Source organism: Schistocerca gregaria, chromosome 2, assembly GCF_023897955.1.
Source record: "Schistocerca gregaria isolate iqSchGreg1 chromosome 2, iqSchGreg1.2, whole genome shotgun sequence".
Taxonomy (NCBI): domain Eukaryota; kingdom Metazoa; phylum Arthropoda; class Insecta; order Orthoptera; family Acrididae; genus Schistocerca; species Schistocerca gregaria.
The window spans coordinates 428,142,529-428,162,037 of record NC_064921.1 but is presented as its reverse complement, the minus strand read 5'-3'; the positions used below and the strand labels follow the sequence as shown (position 1 = coordinate 428,162,037).

The window sequence follows — 19,509 nt, the reverse complement described above, 5'->3', positions numbered from 1 at the left end:
AAGAGGGAGATTGAGTTAATAATTAAATCACTGAAGACCAAGAACTCTCATGGATATGACAGAGTATCTAGCAGAATACTGAAGTATTGTTCTATGTACCTTAGCCCAGTACGAAGCCAGATCTGTAACTTTTCCTTTAGGAATGGTCTGTTTCCTGACCGATTAAAGTACTCGGTAGTGAAGCCACTTTATAAAAAGGGAGACAAGGATAATGTTGACAATTTTAAACCTATTTCTAAGCCATCGGTGATAAAATTATCGAGAAGGTTGTATATAAAAGTTTACTGGAGCATTTAAATTCACATAATTTGCTGTCAGATGTACAGTTTGGTTTTAGAAATGGTTTAACAACTGAAAATGCTATATTCCCTTTTCCCTGGGAGGTTTTGTACTTATTAAATAAAAGGTTGTGAACGCTAGGTGTTTTCTTTGATTTAACAAAGGCTTTCGACTGTGTTGACCACAGAATATTACTGCAGAAGCTGGACCATTATGGAGTAAGGGTAGTAGCTTACAATTGGTTCACCTCTTACTTTAAGAACAGAAAGCTGAAGGTAATTCTGTGCAGTATTGACAGTGGTAGTGATGTTCAGGCCCAATATAGCACTGTTAAGTGGGGCGTTCCCCAAGGGTCGGTGCTGGGGCCACTGCCGTTTCTTATTTATATAAATGATACGCCTTCTAGTATTACAGGCGATTCAAAAATATTTCTGTTTGCTGACGACACCAGCCTGGTAGTGAAGGATCTTGTGTGTAATATTGAATCAGTATCAAATAATGTAGTTTATGAAATAAGTTTGTGGCTTGTGGAAAATAATTTGATGCTAAATCACAGTAAGACTCAGTTTTTACAGTTTCTAACTTACAATTCAACAAGAACCGAATTTTGGATCAAACAAAATGGGCGTATTATAAGCGAGACGGAACAGTTCAAGTTCCTAAGCGTTCGGATAGATAGTAAGCTCTTGTGGAAAGCCCATGTTCAGGATCTTGTTCAGAAACTAAATGCCGCTTTATTTACCATTAGAACAGTATCTGAAATAGGGCTGTTCGAGCTATATGTGGTGTAAGTTCGAGAACCTCTTGTCGACCACTTTTCAATAGTCTGGGAATTCTGACATTGTCCTCGCAGTATATATTTTCTTTAATATCGTTTGTTGTTAGCAATATTAGCTTATTCCCAAGAGTTAGCAGCTTTCACTCAGTTAATACTAGGCAGAAACCAAATCTGCATGTGGAATGCACTTCCTTGACTCTTGTGCAGAAAGGAGAGCAGTATTCTGCTGCATCCCTTTTCAATAAGCTACCACAAGAAATAAAAAATCTTGGCAGTAGCCCAAACACTTTTAAGTCTAAACTGAAGAGTTTGCTCATGGCTCACTCCTTCTGTTCTGTCGAGGAGCTCCTGAAAGAGCTGAAAAATTAAGCAAATTCCAGTGTTACATTGTTGATTTTCTTTATTTAAACTTACGACTTCTCTCCTGAATATGTTTCTTATATTTCATTTTATCTGTTTTTACTACCGTGTTATAATTTCATGTATTGACTCGTTCCATTCCATGACCATGGAGACTTCTCCTTAATTTGGTCCCACAGAACAATAAATAAATTAATGAATAAAAAAGGGAAGCGGAATTTCCGTAGAGCTCTCAGTGCTTAAAAACAAGCATTACTGTGTGAAATAACCACAGAAAACAATGTGGGGATTATGACTAGCGTATCCGTTAGGAAATTGCTATGAAATTTGTCGTTAGTGGAGTATGGCAGCAGACTACGAACACGAATGCCTTTTCTAACAGCACAGCATCCCTTGCTGCGCCTCTCCTTGGCTCGTGACCATATTGGTTGTACCCTAAATGACTGGAAAACCGTGGCCTGCTCAAATGAGTTCCGATTTCAGTTGGTAAGAACTGATGGTAGGGCTCGACTATGGCGCAGATCCCACGAGGCCGTGGACTGTTCAAGGTGGTAGTAGCACCATAAATGTGTGGACTGTGTTTCCATAGCATGGTCCAACTGAACTGATCATTGACTGAAAATGGTAGCGTTCGCCATCTTGGAGACCATTTGCACCTAATCATGGATTTCAAGTTCCCAGACAATGTTTTCATGTCGCCAGGCCACAACTATTCTTAACTGATTTGAAAAATACTCTGGACATTTCGAACGAATGATGTGGTCACCCAGATCGCCCAACTTGAATTCCATAAAAAAATTATGGGACATAATCGGGATGTCAGTTTTTGCACAACATCCTGCACCAGCAACGCTTTCGCAGTTTTGGAGGCTGTAGGGGCAGTGTAGTTCAATATTTCTGCAGGGAGGTTCCAACGACTTACGTAGTCAATGCCACACAAAGTAGCTGCAGTATGCCGGGAGAAAGGAGGTCCGACGTGATATTGGGAGGTATCCCATGACTCATCCACTCAGTGTAGTGAGCTTGTTTGATGAAGGCGACAGTTTACTATGGTGTCGTCTCCGCATTTGTGTAACTCCTCAAACTTCTTTACATATGTCATACATGGATTTACTGAAAAATCTTGCAAAAAAATAAATAACGCACTGCAATGATGCGTTGCACCAGTCTTGATCAGATTGGAGTAGAAGTAAATGGTGCCAGAATTTGCAATGACCATAATAGCATAAGTAGCTCAACTCACTGTTTCAGCAGATCCTCAGTGTGTTTTTTTCCATTTCAACTCCTCATCAATGCATACACCTAGAAATTTTGAATATTCTACCTTAGCTACCGATTTCTGATCGAAGTCTATATCTACTAATGGTGTCATTCCATTTACTGTGTGGAACTGTGTATACTGTGTTTTGTCAAAGTTTAATGAGAGCCCATTTGCAGAGAACAACTTAATGATTTTCTGAAAAACATCGTTTACAATTTCACCAGTTAATTCTTGTCTGTTGGGTGTGATAGCTATACTTGTATCATCGGCAAAAAGTACCAGCTTTGCATCTTCGTGAATATAGAATGGCAAGTCATTAATATATATTAAGAACAGCAGAGGACCCAAGACCGAACCTTGCGGCACCCCATTCTTGATTGTTCCCCAGTTTGAGAAATCACCAGTTTTTTGCATATTATGTGAACGGTTTATTTCAACTTTCTGCACTCTTCCAGTTAGGTATGATTTAAAGCATTTGAGCACTGTCCCATTCATACCACAGTACTTGAGCTTATCTAGAAGTATTCCATGATTTACACAGTCAAAAGCCTTTGATAGATCACACAAAATCCCAATGGGTGACTTCCAGTTACTCAGAGTATTTAATCTTTCATTAGTGAAAGTATATATAGAATTTTCTGTTGAAAAAACCTTCTGGAAACCAAACTGACATTTTGTTAAAACTTTTTTTTACAAAGGTGTGAAGTTACTCTACAATACATTACTTTTTCAAGAATTTTGGATAAGGCAGTCAGAAGAGAGAGTGAGCGATAGTTGTTGACATCAGACACATCCCCTTTTTTATGCAGTGATTTAACAATGACATACTTCAGTCTATCTGGGAAAATACTCTGCTTCAGAGACCTATTACATATGTGGCTAAGAATCCCACTTGTTTCTTGGGAACAAGCTTTTAGTATCCTGCTGGAAATGCCATTAATTCCATGTGAGCTTTTATTCTTGAGAAAGTTTATTATCTTCCTAATTTCAGAAGGAGAGGTGGCTAGAATTTCAATTGTATCAAATGGTGTGGGTAAAGCCTCTTCCATTAGCTGCCTTGCTTCTTCTTGAGAACATTTAGATCCTGTTTTCTCTACAACATTTAAAAAATGATTATTCAAAATGTTTTCGACTTTCAGCTTGTTGTTTATCAAGTTCCCATTCACTTTGATGATGATGCCGTCATCCTGTACTCTTGGTTCCCCTGTCTCCCTTGTAATAATATTCCAAATTGTTTTGATTTTGTTATCAGAGATGATGCACATGCTTCTGGACTTTTTAATAACCTTTCTTAATGTAGCACAGTAGTTTTTATAATATTTGGCTGTTTCTGGGTCATTACTCTTTCTTGTTGTTAGATATAGTTCCCTTTTGAGGTTACAAGATATTTCTATTCCTTTAGTAAGCCAAGGTTTTTTGCATGTTTTCTTACAATTAGATTTAATTACTTTCTTGGGGAAACAGTTTTCAAATTCTCTTACAACTGTATCATGAAATAAGTTATATTTTAAATTAGCATCGAGTTCGTTGCACACCTCATCCACATCTAACTGGTGAAGATTTTCTCTGAAATTTCTAATTGTTGAGTCATTAATTGAATGCACTTCTTTGGAGAGTAGTTTTGAAGTACCGAATGGAGCTATGTCATATACTGTAAATATTTGAGCATCGTGATCAGAAAGCCTATTCTCAACAGGACAAGAATTTATGTTTTTAAACCTATTTTGGTCCATAAAAGTGTTATCTGTCAATGTGCTGCTGTCCTTTGCTACCCGAGCAGGAAAATTAGTGACAGATGTCAAATTGAAAGAACTGAACAAGACTTCCAGGTCATTCTTCCTATTACACTCTTTCAGTGAATCAACACTGAAGTCCCCACAAATAATAATTTGCTTTCCCCTATCTGACAGATAGCACAACAAGGCATCCAAGTTTTCCAGGAATAAATGAAAGTTTCCTGAAGGGGACCTATATACTGTTACAATTATGAAAGAGCCCTCCTTCAGTTTAAGATGACAGACACAGGCTTCTGTATGTTGCTCTAGACAAAACTTTTTTGTATCTAAGCTTTCTACACAGTGATAACTTTGGACATGTATGGCAACTCCTTCTCTCACCTTATTCTCTACTCATATGTGCAGCTAGTTTATAACCACTGATATTTACCTTTTCCATATCAGACACAATGTGATGCTCAGACAGGCATAGTATATCTATTACATTATCAGATTCAATGTCATCTAAACAAACCAGGAGCTCATCTACCTTATGCTTCAACCCCGGAATATTTTGGTGAAAAATGGTAATATTATTTTTTACTTTACTTTTGTGGGAATCTACTTTATTCTTTAATCCACCAATATTTTGGTTAAACATGGTAACATTATTATTTTCTTCCTTGTTGTGAGAATTTTGCAAGTTTTGGACCTCTGTAGCACCTGCCTGCCTGAACTTCTCATTGGACACTGATATTAGTCTAAAAAAAGAGGTACATCCATGAGTACTAGTGCCCCCCCTTATGGATTTCGCTAACAACCCTGCCAGTTTACCCTTCCCTTTCCTATTGAGGTGTAGGCCATGCCTTGTGGAATCCCCCCTATCAATAGCCTCGACAGGAACCAATCCAATGTCTGACAGATTGGCCCCCCTGCGCAACTGATCCAACTCCATGTTTACCCTCCTGACAGAGCAGTTCAGCTGGAGCTGATCATGCCGCACGAAAGCAGGCACCAGCCCAACATTGGTATGGGTCGTTGCTGAGGCTATTTTCACCAGGTCACACTCAATACTGTAGCCCTGATCACTATCAATACTGTTTCCCGTTCCACCCACTATCTTCACATGATCCTGCTTTGTGAAACCCTTGCACAAGGAACCTATATCCTCTACCACCTGGCTAAGATTTGCACTTGGCTTGAAAAAGTTTGTGACCTGGTACCTGTCACCTAATTTTTCCTGCAAAATCTGGCCCACACCTCTTCCATGGCTGCTACCTAGCAACAGAACTTTTCTCTTACTTTCTACTTTTTTTGAAACAGTTGGTTTCCTAGTGAGATTCTGTTGCATCTTAGCTACATCTACTTCTACCTCGCCTCTTCCTTACTTAACTGTGGTAGCAAGGCAAATCTGTTGGTTGTACCAATTGGGAAACTGTCAGACACTGTCCTCTTTCTGTGGCCCCTGTTCCCAGCTACCACTTCCCACTGCTCTTTACCCTCCTCCCTTCTTAACCTCTTCAGTTCCTCCCTCGCTCTGTCCAAATCAGCCTGAAGGGCTCTAATTTTTTCCTCCTGTTCAGCTATAATGCAATCTCTTGAGCGAAACCTGCAAAAGAATGGAAGAGTCTCGTTTGCTTCCCCAATTCCCACGCCGCTACAATTTCCCCAATGAAACCACCTGTCACAACAGCTGCACAAAACCCCTGAACTAACTTTCCTACTGCAGCTCACACACTTAGTATCCATCGCCAGTGTCAAAAGTGTGTCGAGAATACCAAATTTCAGGCATTACCTTTCATCACAGACAACGCAGTGGCTGATGGCCTTCACTCAACAACCGAAAGCGACGTTTGAGTATATTTGTGTGGTAACAGACAAGAAACACTATTTGAAATAACCGCAGAAATCAATGTGAGACGTACGACGAATGTATTCGTTAGGATAGTGGGGCGAAATTTGGCGTTAATGGGTTATGACAGCAGACGACCGACGCGACTGCCTTTGCTCACAGCACGACATCGCTTGCAGTGCCTCTCGTGGGCTTGTGACCCCATCGGTTGGATCTTAAATGACTGGAAAACCGTGGCCTGGTCAAAATGTCCCGATTTCGGTTGGTAAGAGCTGATGGTAGGGTTCGAGCGTGGAGCAGCCCAACGCAGCCACGGACTGTGCTAGCTCGTGGTGGTGTGGTGGTGGCTCCATAGTTGTGTGAGCTGTTTACATGGCATGGACTGGGTCCCCTGGTCCAACTGAACCGATCATTGACTGACTAGTTGGTAATCATTCGCAGCCATTCATGGATTTAGTGTTATCAAACAATGATTTCATGTCAGCAGGCCACAATTGTTCGCAACTGATTTGAAGAACAGTCTGGACAATTCGAGCAAATGATTTGTCCACCCAGATCATCCGATATGAATTCCATCGAACATTTATGAGACATAATCGAGAGGTCAGTTCAAGATCCTGCACAAGCAACGCTTTCGCAGTTATGGACGGCTATAGATGCAGCATGGCTCAATATTTCTGTAGGGGAGTTACAACGACTTATTGAGTCCATGCTGTGTCAGGTTGCTAAACTACGCCAGGCAAAAACAAGGTGGTCTGACACGGTGTTAGGAGGTGCACGTGACGTTTGTCTCCTCAGTGTATATGCACTGCCGCTACGTAATTTGGGAAAGAATTGTTTTGCGAATAGATGTATATGAAGACATGGCTGGTAGTCCTGAAATCGGCAACGGCAAAAAAAAAAAAAAAAAAAAAAAAATTGAGAACCATCGTTGCAGCCAGAGGCTAATTTATTTATAATTTCAGTATCCACCCTTCTCTTCATTCTCAGATACTCCCCACCCCTTCCCTGGAAAATCTAACTACTCCTTTTCGTTATACCCTGATATAAATCCTTGAGATCTGCCTGTTTTATCACCTGTAACCTACCGTACCTGCTCCATACCGAATGTAGTCTCCACCCTACTATCTGGCCTTTACCGAATGGAATTTTGTCGCAGGGCCCTCCGTACCTGAGGGAGAAGCCGCCGACGAGCCCCCCGCGTGTCGGCAACGACCGGTACGAGGGCTACTCGATGGACCTGATTGCGCAGATCGCCGAGATTCTCAACTTCACGTTCGAGTTCAAGCTGGCGCCCGATGGAAAGTACGGCGGCAAAGACGAGAAGACGGGAAACTGGAACGGCCTCGTCGGCGAGCTGATGGCAGGGGTAATGCCATCCTGAAGCAAGTCTAAGCTGGTATACTGACGAAGAGACAGAGACAGAGAGACACAGGATACAAAAGACACACAGACAGAGATACACAGGATACAAAAACTACTCGATTTTATTTGACTGCAAAATAGCATTTGCTTACAAATAATCACAAAATATATTTGTAACTAACGGAAAGTTGCGAGAGGCGACAACGATATTGGGACAACAGAAAAAACAGTGTTGTCGGCCACAGGCAGGCATACAAACATACATCCCCCAAGCCAGCGGACTGCCATCAGAAGTGATGTATTTTTATTGCCAGTCTTTCTGCCCTATATCCCGTTTTCAATTATTTCTAATACGACTGCACGAAGAGATTATTTTTTCAGTTACGTTTGCGTATTATTCGTTCAGTACCAACGTACTTCCGAATTTTCCATAACGTGTACTACCTAGGAGGAAGGGAGGGAGAGAGGAGGGTAGGGAGGAGTACTTTAAGCATTTCGTTAAATGCCATTAACTTTATGAACAATATACTTTTAAAAAAATACTGATGTTCAAGCAGCGTCCGGAAAGTGAAGATATCCTTTTTTCACGATCATTTCAATACCAAAGCTTTTTCCATGATGTGACATTTGTCGTGAAAACTCACATTCTCAACTTATAAGACTGAAATTTTGGGCTATGTTTTACTGAAAAATTTAAAACGATATGGGAATCTCGTATAAGAATTCATTAAAAGCATCAATTTTTTTCAGAATTTTAAAATATAAAGAACATCACTAAATTACAATATCTTCAAAAGGTAGACAAATCCACCCCCCCCCCCTCCTCCAGCCCACCCTTGGCATTGTGTATTGTGACACTTAATACTCGTGCTAGTACACGGACATTTTGTAAATATACGAATATTAAGTCCGTGTTAACTTCGCCCTCTACTTCTGACCAATATACACGGAATATCCACTTCCCAGTATTTGAAACTAGTAATATGACACCATTTACAAACTACTTAGACGCACTGAAAACAGTGTCGTCTGCTATAGCTAAAGTTGACAAGGTTGGCAGCGACGAGAAAGCTGTCGGTATTGACTGAATCAACTACCGAAGCAGCTACTTCCGTCAGACACGGCACCAAATGTCTTTTTGAGGAAAGCAATAAATACTCTAGAGGTTAGTATTGCTGTTTACTAACTTAACGATCAAGGTCTTGATAATAGGTTCAACTCCGATTTTTATACGGTGGAAAGGACTGGAACGCCGTCAGATCACATTCTTGAGGCCAAAAATGGGAGCTTCTAGAATAAATAAGAAGCGGAACTGAAACACGTCGAATTGGCATCAAATCGAAATGCTGGGAGCTTTGTCGTAGTTCATTTCGTCTCTCGGCTTCATCGGAATTGTGCTCGACCACGATTAGACTACAAAAATTTGAAAAATCATACTTCTTCACAGACACACACACACACACACACACACACACAGAGAGAGAGAGAGAGAGAGAGAGAGAGAGAGAGAGAGAGAGAGCGCTGTGGCACGTTCATGATGACAGCAGAAGTTTTAGTAACAGAGTTTTAGGAATTTTATTTGCGGAAGTACCAGTGATTTTCCCTTTGTTGGAAAATTGTAACAGGGTTCTCTTAGCTTCGTGAGGACGTCTGAACGACTGCCCGAACATACGGGATTCCTCGGCAAACTTCAGTAATGAAATCATCTCAGGTATCAGGCGAGCAACACCATCAACTTGATGCTATATTTTGATAAGATTCTTGTTGTTGTTGTTGTTGTGGTCTTCAGTCCTGAGACTGGTTTGATGCAACTCTCCATGCCACTCTATCCTGTGCAAGCCTCTTCATCTTCCAGTACCTACTGCAACCTACATCCTTTTGAATCTGCTTAGTGTATTCATCTCTTGGTCTCCCTCTACGATTTTTACCCTCCACGCTGCCCTCCAATACTAAACTGGTGATCCCTTGATGCCTCAGAACATGTCCTACCAACCGATCCCTTCTTCTCGTCAAGTTGTGCCACAAATTTCTCTTCTCCCCAATCCTATTCACTACCTCCTCATTAGTTATGTGATCTACCCATCTAATCTTCAGCATTCTTCTATAGCACCACATTTCGAAAGCTTTTATTCTCTTCTTGTCCAAACTATTTATCGTCCATGTTTCACTTCCATACATGGCTACACTCCATACAAATACTTTCAGAAATGACTTCCTGACACTTAAATCTATACTCGATGTTAACAAATTTCTCTTCTTCAGCAACGCTTTCCTTGCCATTGCCAGTCTACATTTTATATCCTCTCTGCTTCGACCATCATCAGTTATTTTGCTCTCCAAATAGCAAAACTCCTTTACTACTTTAAGTGTCTCATTTCCTAATCTAATTCCCTCAGCATCACCCGACTTAATTCGACTACATTCCATTATCCTCGTTTTGCTTTTGTTTATGTTCATCTTATATCCTCCTTTCAAGACGCTATCTATTCCATTCAACTGCTCTTCCAAGTCCTTTGCTGTCTCTGACAAAATTACAATGTCATCGGCGAACCTCAAAGTTTTTATTTCTTCTCCATGGATTTTAATACTTACTCCAAATTATTCTTTTGTTTCCTTTACTGCTTGCTCAATACACAGATTGAATAACATCGGGGAGAGGCTACAACCCTGTCTTACTACCTTCCCAACAACTGCTTCCCTTTCATGTCCCTCGACTATTATAACTGCCATCTGGTTTCTGTACAAATTGTAAATAACCTTTCGCTCCCTGTATTTTACCCCTGCCACCTTTACAATTTGAAAAAGAGTATTCCAGTCAACATTGTCAAAAGCTTTTTCTAAGTCTACAAATGCTAGAAACGTAGGTTTGTCTTTCCTTAATCTTTCTTCTAAGATAAGTCGTAAGGTCAGTATTGCCTCACGTGTTCCAGTATTTCTACGGAATCCAAACTGATCTTCCCCGAGGTCGGCTTCAACTAGTTTTTCCATTCGTCTGTAAAGAATTCGTGTTAGTATTTTGCAGCTGTGGCTTATTAAACTGATTGTTCGGTAATTTTCACACCTGTCAACACCTGCTTTCTTTGGGAGTCGAATTATTATATTCTTCTTGAAGTCTGAGGGTATTTCGCCTGTCGCATACATCTTGCTCACCAGATGGTAGAGTTTCGTCAGGACTGGCTCTCACAAGGCCGCCAGTAGTTCTAGTGGAATGTGGTCTACTCCGGGGGCCTTGTTTCGACTCAGGTCTTTCAGTGCTCTGTCAAACTCTTCACGCAGTATCGTATCTCCCATTTCATCTTCATCTACATCCTCTTCCAGTTCCATAATATTGTCCTCAAGTACATCGTCCTTGTATAGACCCTCTATATACTCCTTCCACCTTTCTGCTTTCCCTTCTTTGCTAAGAACTGGGTTTCCATCTGAGCTCTTGATATTCATACAAGTGGTTCTCTTATCTCCAAAGGTCTCTTTAATTTTCCTGTAGGCAGTATCTATCTTACCCCTAGAGCGATAAGCCTCTACATCCTTACATTTTTCCTCTAGCCATCCCTGCTTAGCCATTTTGCACTTCCTGTCGATCTCATTTTTGAGACGTTTGTATTCCTTTTTGCCTGCTTCATTTACTGCATTTTTATATTTTCTCCTTTCATCAATGAAATTCAATATTTCTTCTGTTACCCAAGGATTTCTACTAGCCCTCGTGTTTTTACCTACTTGATCCTCTGCTGCCTTCACTACTTCATCCCTCAAAGCTACCCATTCTTCTTCTACTGTATTACTTTCCCCCATTACTGTCAATTGTTCCTTTATGCTCTCCGTGAAACTCTGTACAACCTATTGTTCTTTCAGTTTATCCAGGTTCCATCTCCCTAAATTCCCACCTTTTTGCAGTTTCTTCAGTTTTAATCTACAGGTCATAACCAATAGATTGTGGTCAGATTCAGCATCTGCCCCTGGAAATGTCTTACAATTTAAAACCTGGTTCCTAACTCTCTCTCTTACCATTATCTAATCTACTTGATACATTTTAGTATCTCCAGGGTTCTTCCATGTATACAACCTTCTTTTATGGTTCTTGAACCAAGTGTTAGCTATGATTAAGTTGTGCTCTGTGCAAAATTCTACCAGGCGGCTTCCTCTTTCATTTCTCTCCCCCAATCCATATTCACGTACTACATTTCCTTCTCTCCCATTTCCTACTACTGAATTCCAGTCACCCATGACTATTAAATTTTCATCACCCTTCACTATCTGAATAATTTCTTTAATTCATCAAACATTTCTTCAATTTCTTCGTCATCTGCAGAGCTAGTTGGCATATAAACTTGTACTATTGTAGTAGGTGTGGGCTTCTTATCTATCTTGGCCACAATAATGCGTTCACTGTGCTGTTTGTAGTAGGTTACCCGCATTCCTATTTTCCTCTTCATTAATAAACCTACTCCTGCATTACCCCTATTTGATTGTGTGTTTATAACCCTGTAGTCACCTGACCAGAAGTCTTGTTCCTCCTGCCACCGAACTTCACTAATTCCCACTATATCTAACTTTAACCCATCCATTTCCCTTTTTATATTTTCTAACCTACCTGCCCGATTAAGTGATCTGACATTCCACGCTCCGATCTGTAGAACGCCAGTTTTCTTTCTCCTGATAATGACATCCTCTTGAGTAGTCCCCGCCCGGAGATCCGAATGGGGGACTATTTTACCTCCGGAATATTTTACCCAAGAGGACGCCATCATCATTTAATCATACAGTAAAGCTGCATGCCCTCGGGAAAAATTACGGCCGTAGTTTCCCCTTGCTTTCAGCCGTTCGCAGTACCAGCACAGCAAGGCCGTTTTGGTTAGTGCTACAAGGCCAGGTCAGTCCATCATCCAGACTGTTGCCCCTGCAACTATTGAAAAGGCTGCTGCCCCTCTTCAGGAACCACACGTTTGTCTGGCCTCTCAACAGATACCCCTCCGTTTTGGTTGCACCTACGGTACGGCTATCTGTATCGCTGAAGCACGCAAGCCTCCCCACCAACGGCAAGGTCCATGGTTCATGGAGGGGAGGATAAGATTCTTACCTGACGAAAATAGGAAACTTGACAACCTTTACTTCAAGACAACGAAGTAGCTGCTAGAAGTAGAAGTATGGTTCCGATTTTGAAATTCGTGATTGACCCAGATAAGTGTAGTACCAAATATGTGAACCCCCGTGCTGCCATCCTAAGATATTTTAGAAACATCCAGCGTTCGGTAATTCCTTAGGTTGTCCCAACAAATTGCAATAGAATTACTTACGTTCTTCATTTAGCTCTTAAAACAGCAACAGTTTTGAAGACCTAGCAAGCTTTGTAAATATTTGTGTTGCATCAGTTTTCAGTGTGGGTATTTATATGGTCCAGCGGGAGATTTCGACTGCCTTGTACAGTCCGACTGTCTGGATACTGGTCTCAACTTTCAATTCACAAGAAATGATAAAGAAAACCTGGTTATGACAGGAGTCATCGCGATGGTTTCCTTGAGAGCAGCAAATTTCAGAGAGGATCATCAGCTCAATCGACGACGGGGCCAGTAATAACTGATATCACTTTTTTAGAAACAGTTTATATCTAAGCCTTTCTGCACGTGATGGCGGCTTTCGGCACTGAGACAGTCCCGGAGAGGACGTTGAGGTATGAGGAGAAGTGTTGTGAAGGCTGCGTTAAGCTCTGAAGTCCAAGTGTCAGATGCAAATTATTAAACAGACAAATTGATAATATATATATCTGTTATTTTTGCTGTTATATGCATAATATTTGCTATCTTCTATTCATGACGGTACCTGTAGGAGTGAATCTCATTGTAGTCCGTTTCATTGTTTGTATGCACTTCAATATGACATTTATTTATATGAACATGTAATCACGCCCAAACTGATAGTGACATTTCGATTTCTCACTGTACTACTTATTCTCCAGTGATGATGTTTGTCATAAGTGAAACCGGTTGATAAATAAGGATGCACATGAGCAGCTGAAGGCTCAAGATGCTTTGCTTCAAATATCTGATGGCTGTAAGCAGTTACTTTTTAAAGTTCTTAAATATTTATTTATTTATTCGTTGGCTCATGAGCTTATGCAGGACTTCCTAGGTGACGTTATGTCAACAGCCTGAGTGCAAATTATCTCAAGTGTAACTGTTTTAGTATAAGTCACTGTATTGAGGGCATGTTAACTGTATTTACTGTAAATATACGTGTAAAGTACACTGAAGTACCAAAGAAACGGGCACACCTGCCTAGCCCCGCGAGCACGCACAAGTGCCGCAACACGACGTGGCGTGGACTCGACTAATGTCTGAAGTAGTGCTGGAGGGAACTGACACCATGAATCCTGCAGCGCTGTCCATAAATCCGTAAGAGTACAAGGCAGTGGAGACCTCTTCTGAACAGCACGTTGCAAGGCATCCCTGATATGCTCAATAATGTTCGTATCTGGGGAATTTGAGGGCCAGCAGAAGTGTTTAAACTCAGAAGAGTGTTCCTGGAGCCAGCAATTCTGGACGTGTGGAGTGTCGCTTGGTTCTGCTGGAATCGCCCAAGTCCGTCGGAATGCATAATGGACATGAATGGATGCAGGTGATCAGACAGAATTTTTACGTACGTGTCACCCGTCAGAGTCGTATCTAGACGTAACAGGGGTCCCATGTCACTCCAACTGCACACGCCCCACTTCATTACAGAGCTTCCACCAGCTTGAACGGTCGCCTGCTGACATGCAGGGCCCATGGATTCATGAGGTTGTCTCCATACCTGTACACATCCATCCGCTCGATACAATTTTAAATGAGATTCGTCCGACCAGGACATGTTTCCAGTTATCAACAGTGCAATGTCGGTATTGACGGGCCCAAGCGGGGCGTAAAGCCCTGTATTGTGCAATCGTCAAGGGTACACGAGTGGCCCCTTCGGTCTGGAAGCTCATATCGATTATGTTTCGTTCAATGGTTCCCACGCTGACACTTGTTGATGGCCCAGCATTGAAATCTGCAGCAATTCGCGGAAGGGTTGCACTCCTGTGACGTTGAATGATTCTCTTCAGTCGTCGTTGGTGCCGTTCTTGCAGTATCTTTTTCCGGCCTCAGCAATGTCGGAGATCTGATGTTTCACCAGATTCCTGATATTCACGGTACACTCGTAAAACGGTCGTATGGGAAAATCGCCACTTCATCGCTACCTGGGAGATGCTGCGTCCATAACTCGTGCGCCGGCTGTAACACCACGTTCAAACTCACTTACCTCTTGATGACCTGCCACTGTAGCAGTACTAACAGGTGTAACAATTGCGTCAGAGCTTGTTGTCTGATAGAGGCGTTGACGACCACAGCGCCGTATTCTGCCTGTTTACATGTCTCTGTATTTTAATACGTTTGCCTATACCATTTTGTTTGGCGTTACAGTGTATAAAGACAGGACGAAGTTCGTGGCAATGAGGTTAATACCAGAGCTGAATGTAGTGATGGAGCAGGAATTAATCCTCAATTACTAGCGAAGCTGGAGATTAATTTTAATCATTAAACGTGTCAGGGGTAGAGAACTAGATTTTCTTCCGAGGGACGTCACGTATCGCATAGTCCCCTTTAAATGGGGAGCCACAAATTTACATGGGGGACTATAACTGGTGCACAGCTTTCGATATCCCGGTGGATTTAATTTAAATTGAGTTGTACTTATTGCTACTTAGAAAGTAAATGCTTTCAATTAGTAAACTTCTTTGTTTTTACCCGGGGCTGGATATACTTAAACTAGGAGTGAAGAGTTCTGTCCACGTTATCCATTACATCCACGTTATAATGAAATACCTGTATATATCACCTGTTCATATCGCCTACACATTACTGAATAATGTTGAACTTCATCAAAAGAATTCGTTGTGCTTTATTCGACATATAATGAGGTGACAAAAGGAATGGGATACCTCCTAATATCGTGTCGGACAACCTTGCCCGCCCCAGTGCAGCAACTCGACGTGGCAGGAATCAACAAGTCGTTGGAACTCCCCTACTGAAATATTGAACCATGCTGGCTCTATAGTCGTCCGTAATTGCGAAAGTGTTGCCGGTATAGGATGCTGTGCACTAAATGTTCCATAAATATTTGATGAAATTCACGTCGGGTGATCTGGGTGACCAAATCATTCACTCCGATTGTCCATAGTTCCTAACAGTTGTGGCCCAGCGACAAGACATCGTTGTTTCGGAACATGAAGTTCCATGTAAACACAGCTCACACCGTTATGGAGCCACCAACAGCTTGCACAGTGCCTTGTTGACAACTTGGGACCATCGCTTTGTGGGGTCTGAGCCACGCTCTAACGCTACCATTAACTTTTATCAACTGAAATCGGGCTCATTTGGCCGGGCAACAGTTTTTCGGTCATCTAAAGTGCAACCGATATGGTCCAAAGCACAGGAGAAGCGCTGCAGCCGATGCCATGCAGTTAGCAAAGGGACTCGCTTCGGTCGTCTGCTGCCATAGCCCATTAACGCCAAATTTCGTTGACTCTCCTAACGGATACGTTCCTGAAACGTCCCACATTGATTTCTCCCGTTACTTCGCCCACTGTTGCTTGTCTGTTTGCACTTGCAACTCTACACAAACGCCGTTGCGCTCGGTCGTTACGTGAAGGTCTTCGGCCATTGCATTGTCCGCGACAAGAGGCAATTTGGGATTCTTGGCACACTCTTGATACTGTGGCTTGAATTCCCGAACCATTTTCGAAATGGAATGTCCCATGCGTCTAGCTCCAACTGCCATTCCGTCTTCAGAGTCTGTTCATTTCCGTCGTCCGGCCATAATTACTTCGGAAACCTTTTATCATGATTTATCTAACTACAAACGACAGCTGCGGCAGTGCACTGCGCTTTTAATCTTGTGCACGTGAGACTACCGCTATCTGTGTGTGTGCATATCACTAGCCCTTGACTTTTGTCACCTCAGTGTACATGAATGAGTTGTGAAAAGCTTAGGTTGGTTTCCCACTGTTTCCTCAAGGGGCAGTTCAACCGCAGCCCATAGTGGTGTTATGTATTTCTTCATTTATGCAATTATCTAAATGGTGCTGCACTCCAACGCCTCCCTCATTTCAAAGCAAGTATATATATGTGGTTGTGACGTCTCCTCGACATGTCAAAAGCTTGCCAGACAAAATTACAGTCAAGCCCTTAAAAGAGCGCACTAGCCGCATTGTACCGCTGCAAATGATGTTTAATTTCTACCAGGCTGTTAAGTAGTTGATGTGGCAGTCAGCTGTGCTGAATTAGCGGAACATGGGTCGACATGAGAATGTGACATTATGGTGGGAAGGGGCTATCGTGTTTGGACGTGTCTACGACCACACTGTGAATGTTGGTGTATATGGTGTATCAGTGCGGACTGTCCAATGTGTCTACGAAGAATGTTGTACCATTCGCTGCCTTGTGACATGGTGGTTCTAAAGAGCTCCTATCCTACAGGGACCAGACATGGTCGTCATGCCTTATCAACAACAATAGGTTTCAAGACAGATAGCAATTGCTGCTGTTCTCGACACAGCTTACTGGTGGAATGTAGTGTGTCCATTGACTCAAAACTTTGCATCTCCTCAAATGCTGCAAGGCATCGAATGCACCAGTGGCCCAACGATGGCGTTGGAATGTGTAGTTCAGGCTGCAGGTGGTTCTGGTGGTTCTGGCACCATGATTTGGGTCATTCATTTGGCTTACCATGAACACGAATGAGGAAGTTTATATCCGCTTGACGTTCGTCTACATTTTCATGTTGAGTACACTGCAGACAGTCCCATCTTCCAGCCATGATCAGATGGCTGTGCACATATGTTCTAGGGCTGAAGAAGATTCACACACTCTGTTGCATATTCACTGTTGCCCAAGGAAGGGAAGGCAAATGAGAAGGTGAAAGAAGAAGAAAGGGGGGAGGGTGAAGAAGGAAGGGGAAAAAGAAAGAAGGGGAGGAAGGAAGGGAAAAGGGAGAAAGGAAGCACTAAGGGGGGAAATGGAGGAAACAGAAAGGGGGAAAGGGGGAAGGCAAGAAGGGAAAGGAGCAGTGGAGGAGAGAGGAAGGGGAAAGGGGCAAGAGGGAAAGGGAAGAAGGGGAAGGAATACAGGGAAAGGAAGAAAGGGGATGGGGTAGGGGGAAATGGAGGAAGGTGAAAGAGAAAGGGGAGGAAATGAGAAGGGTGAAAGGGAGGACGTGGGAAGGGGTAAGAGAGAGGGGAAAAAAGTGAAGGGACTATGGGGGAGAGAGGAAGGGAAAGGGGTAGGGGGGAAAAGGAGGAAAGGGAAAGGACAAAGGAGGGAAGGGGAAAGGGGAAATGGAGTGGAGGAAGAAAGACAGAAAAGGAAATTGAACTGAAATTAAGCCGAAAGTGAACTGGATATGCTGTGGGCACTCCAGTCTTCCAAAATAACAGCCGAATTCATAGGGCTGCATACGTAAGTTCTGTAGTTCATGCACTCAGGCACCATTTCACACATTGACTCGTCCTATAAATCACCCAATTTTAATCTCATTGGAAGTTCCTATGACTAAGAAGTAACAAGCGATTGTAGCACCCTCAGTAGCTGCAATGTCGTAATTCTAAGGGATGTCATCCCCTATTAGTGGCTTCAGTTGGATATTGGACACATGAAGAAACTTGTGCTCTTCTTCACTGTTTTGAGGCCTTTGTCAAGCCGAGAGGCAGTGTCAGTACAGGGTTAAATTGATGGCTCCTGAGAGCGCCTAATGTTTGTTAGGTATGTTGATTTGTGTACGGATATCTCACACTGATAGATATCCACCATGAGAGCGATACAGGGTATTGTCAATCCGTACATCAAGCTGGTACCATTTTTTTTTTCTTTTGCTGTTGTGGAAGCTGCTAATTTCCTCATAATTACCTCTCTTTATTCAAGGTGTCGACGTCAATTTCTTTTCAGAGAGCAGACCTGGCTATCTGCGACCTGACTATCACCCAGGAGAGACAGTCTGCTGTGGACTTCACGATGCCTTTCATGACCCTTGGTGAGTAGACATTTGGTTATGTGACCTTAACATAGGAATCTACTACACAACGAAATAATTCCACAATGAAATTTACCTGCAATACTCGCAAGAATGTGTTAACACAAGCTGACCGGAGTGGCCGTGCGGTTCTAAGCGCTACAGTCTGGAACCGAGTGACCGCTACGGTCGCAGGTTCGAATCCTGCCTCGGGCATGGATGTGTGTGATGTCCTTAGGTTGGTTAGGTTTAATTAGTTCTCAGTTCTAGGCGACTGACGACCTCAGAAGTTAAGTCTCATAAAGCTCAGAGCCATTTGAACCATTTTGTTAACACAACCCTAGCTGTTTGCTTATTTATTTAATGAAATAATAGAAAATCCAGGATGAAAGGTAACAACATTAAGAGAAGGGAAGTTGCTACTCACCACACAGCAGAATTGCAGAGTCGCAGTTAGACATAACAAAAAGGCTCTCACAGTTAAAGCTTTTGGCCATTAAGGCCTTTGTCAACAATAGACACACATACGCACATGCACACATGCACACATACGCATATGCATACACACACACACACACACACACACACACAGACACACACACACACACACACACACACACACACACACACATACATACACACAAACGTAACTCATATACACGACTGTAGTCTCAGGCAACTGAAACCACTCTTTTTTTTTATTTATTTAGTTATTCTTATGAAATCTCAAACATTTAGCTAGAAAATAGTCTTCTGTTTCATAAGAGTGACAGTATTATACTATATAATGATCTTACGCTAGTGAAGACATCACTGGGCCGTTTGTTAAGGGGCATTTACAGAACCTACTAGGAAGCTACAATTTTAAATCAATGCTCTAGTTGAA

The 19,509-nt window shown here is 42.2% G+C and overlaps 1 protein-coding gene across 1 annotated transcript in view; it reads left to right on the top strand.

Moving 5' to 3' along the window:
* LOC126324287 (glutamate receptor ionotropic, kainate 2-like) overlaps positions 1 to 19,509 on the top strand; it is a 241,491-nt gene that overhangs the window by 131,596 nt on the left and 90,386 nt on the right. The window contains exons 10-11 of the mRNA XM_049994947.1: positions 7,405 to 7,614; positions 18,560 to 18,644. Coding sequence (XP_049850904.1) covers positions 7,405 to 7,614; positions 18,560 to 18,644 — 295 coding nt within the window. The remainder of the gene's footprint in view (positions 1 to 7,404; positions 7,615 to 18,559; positions 18,645 to 19,509) is intronic.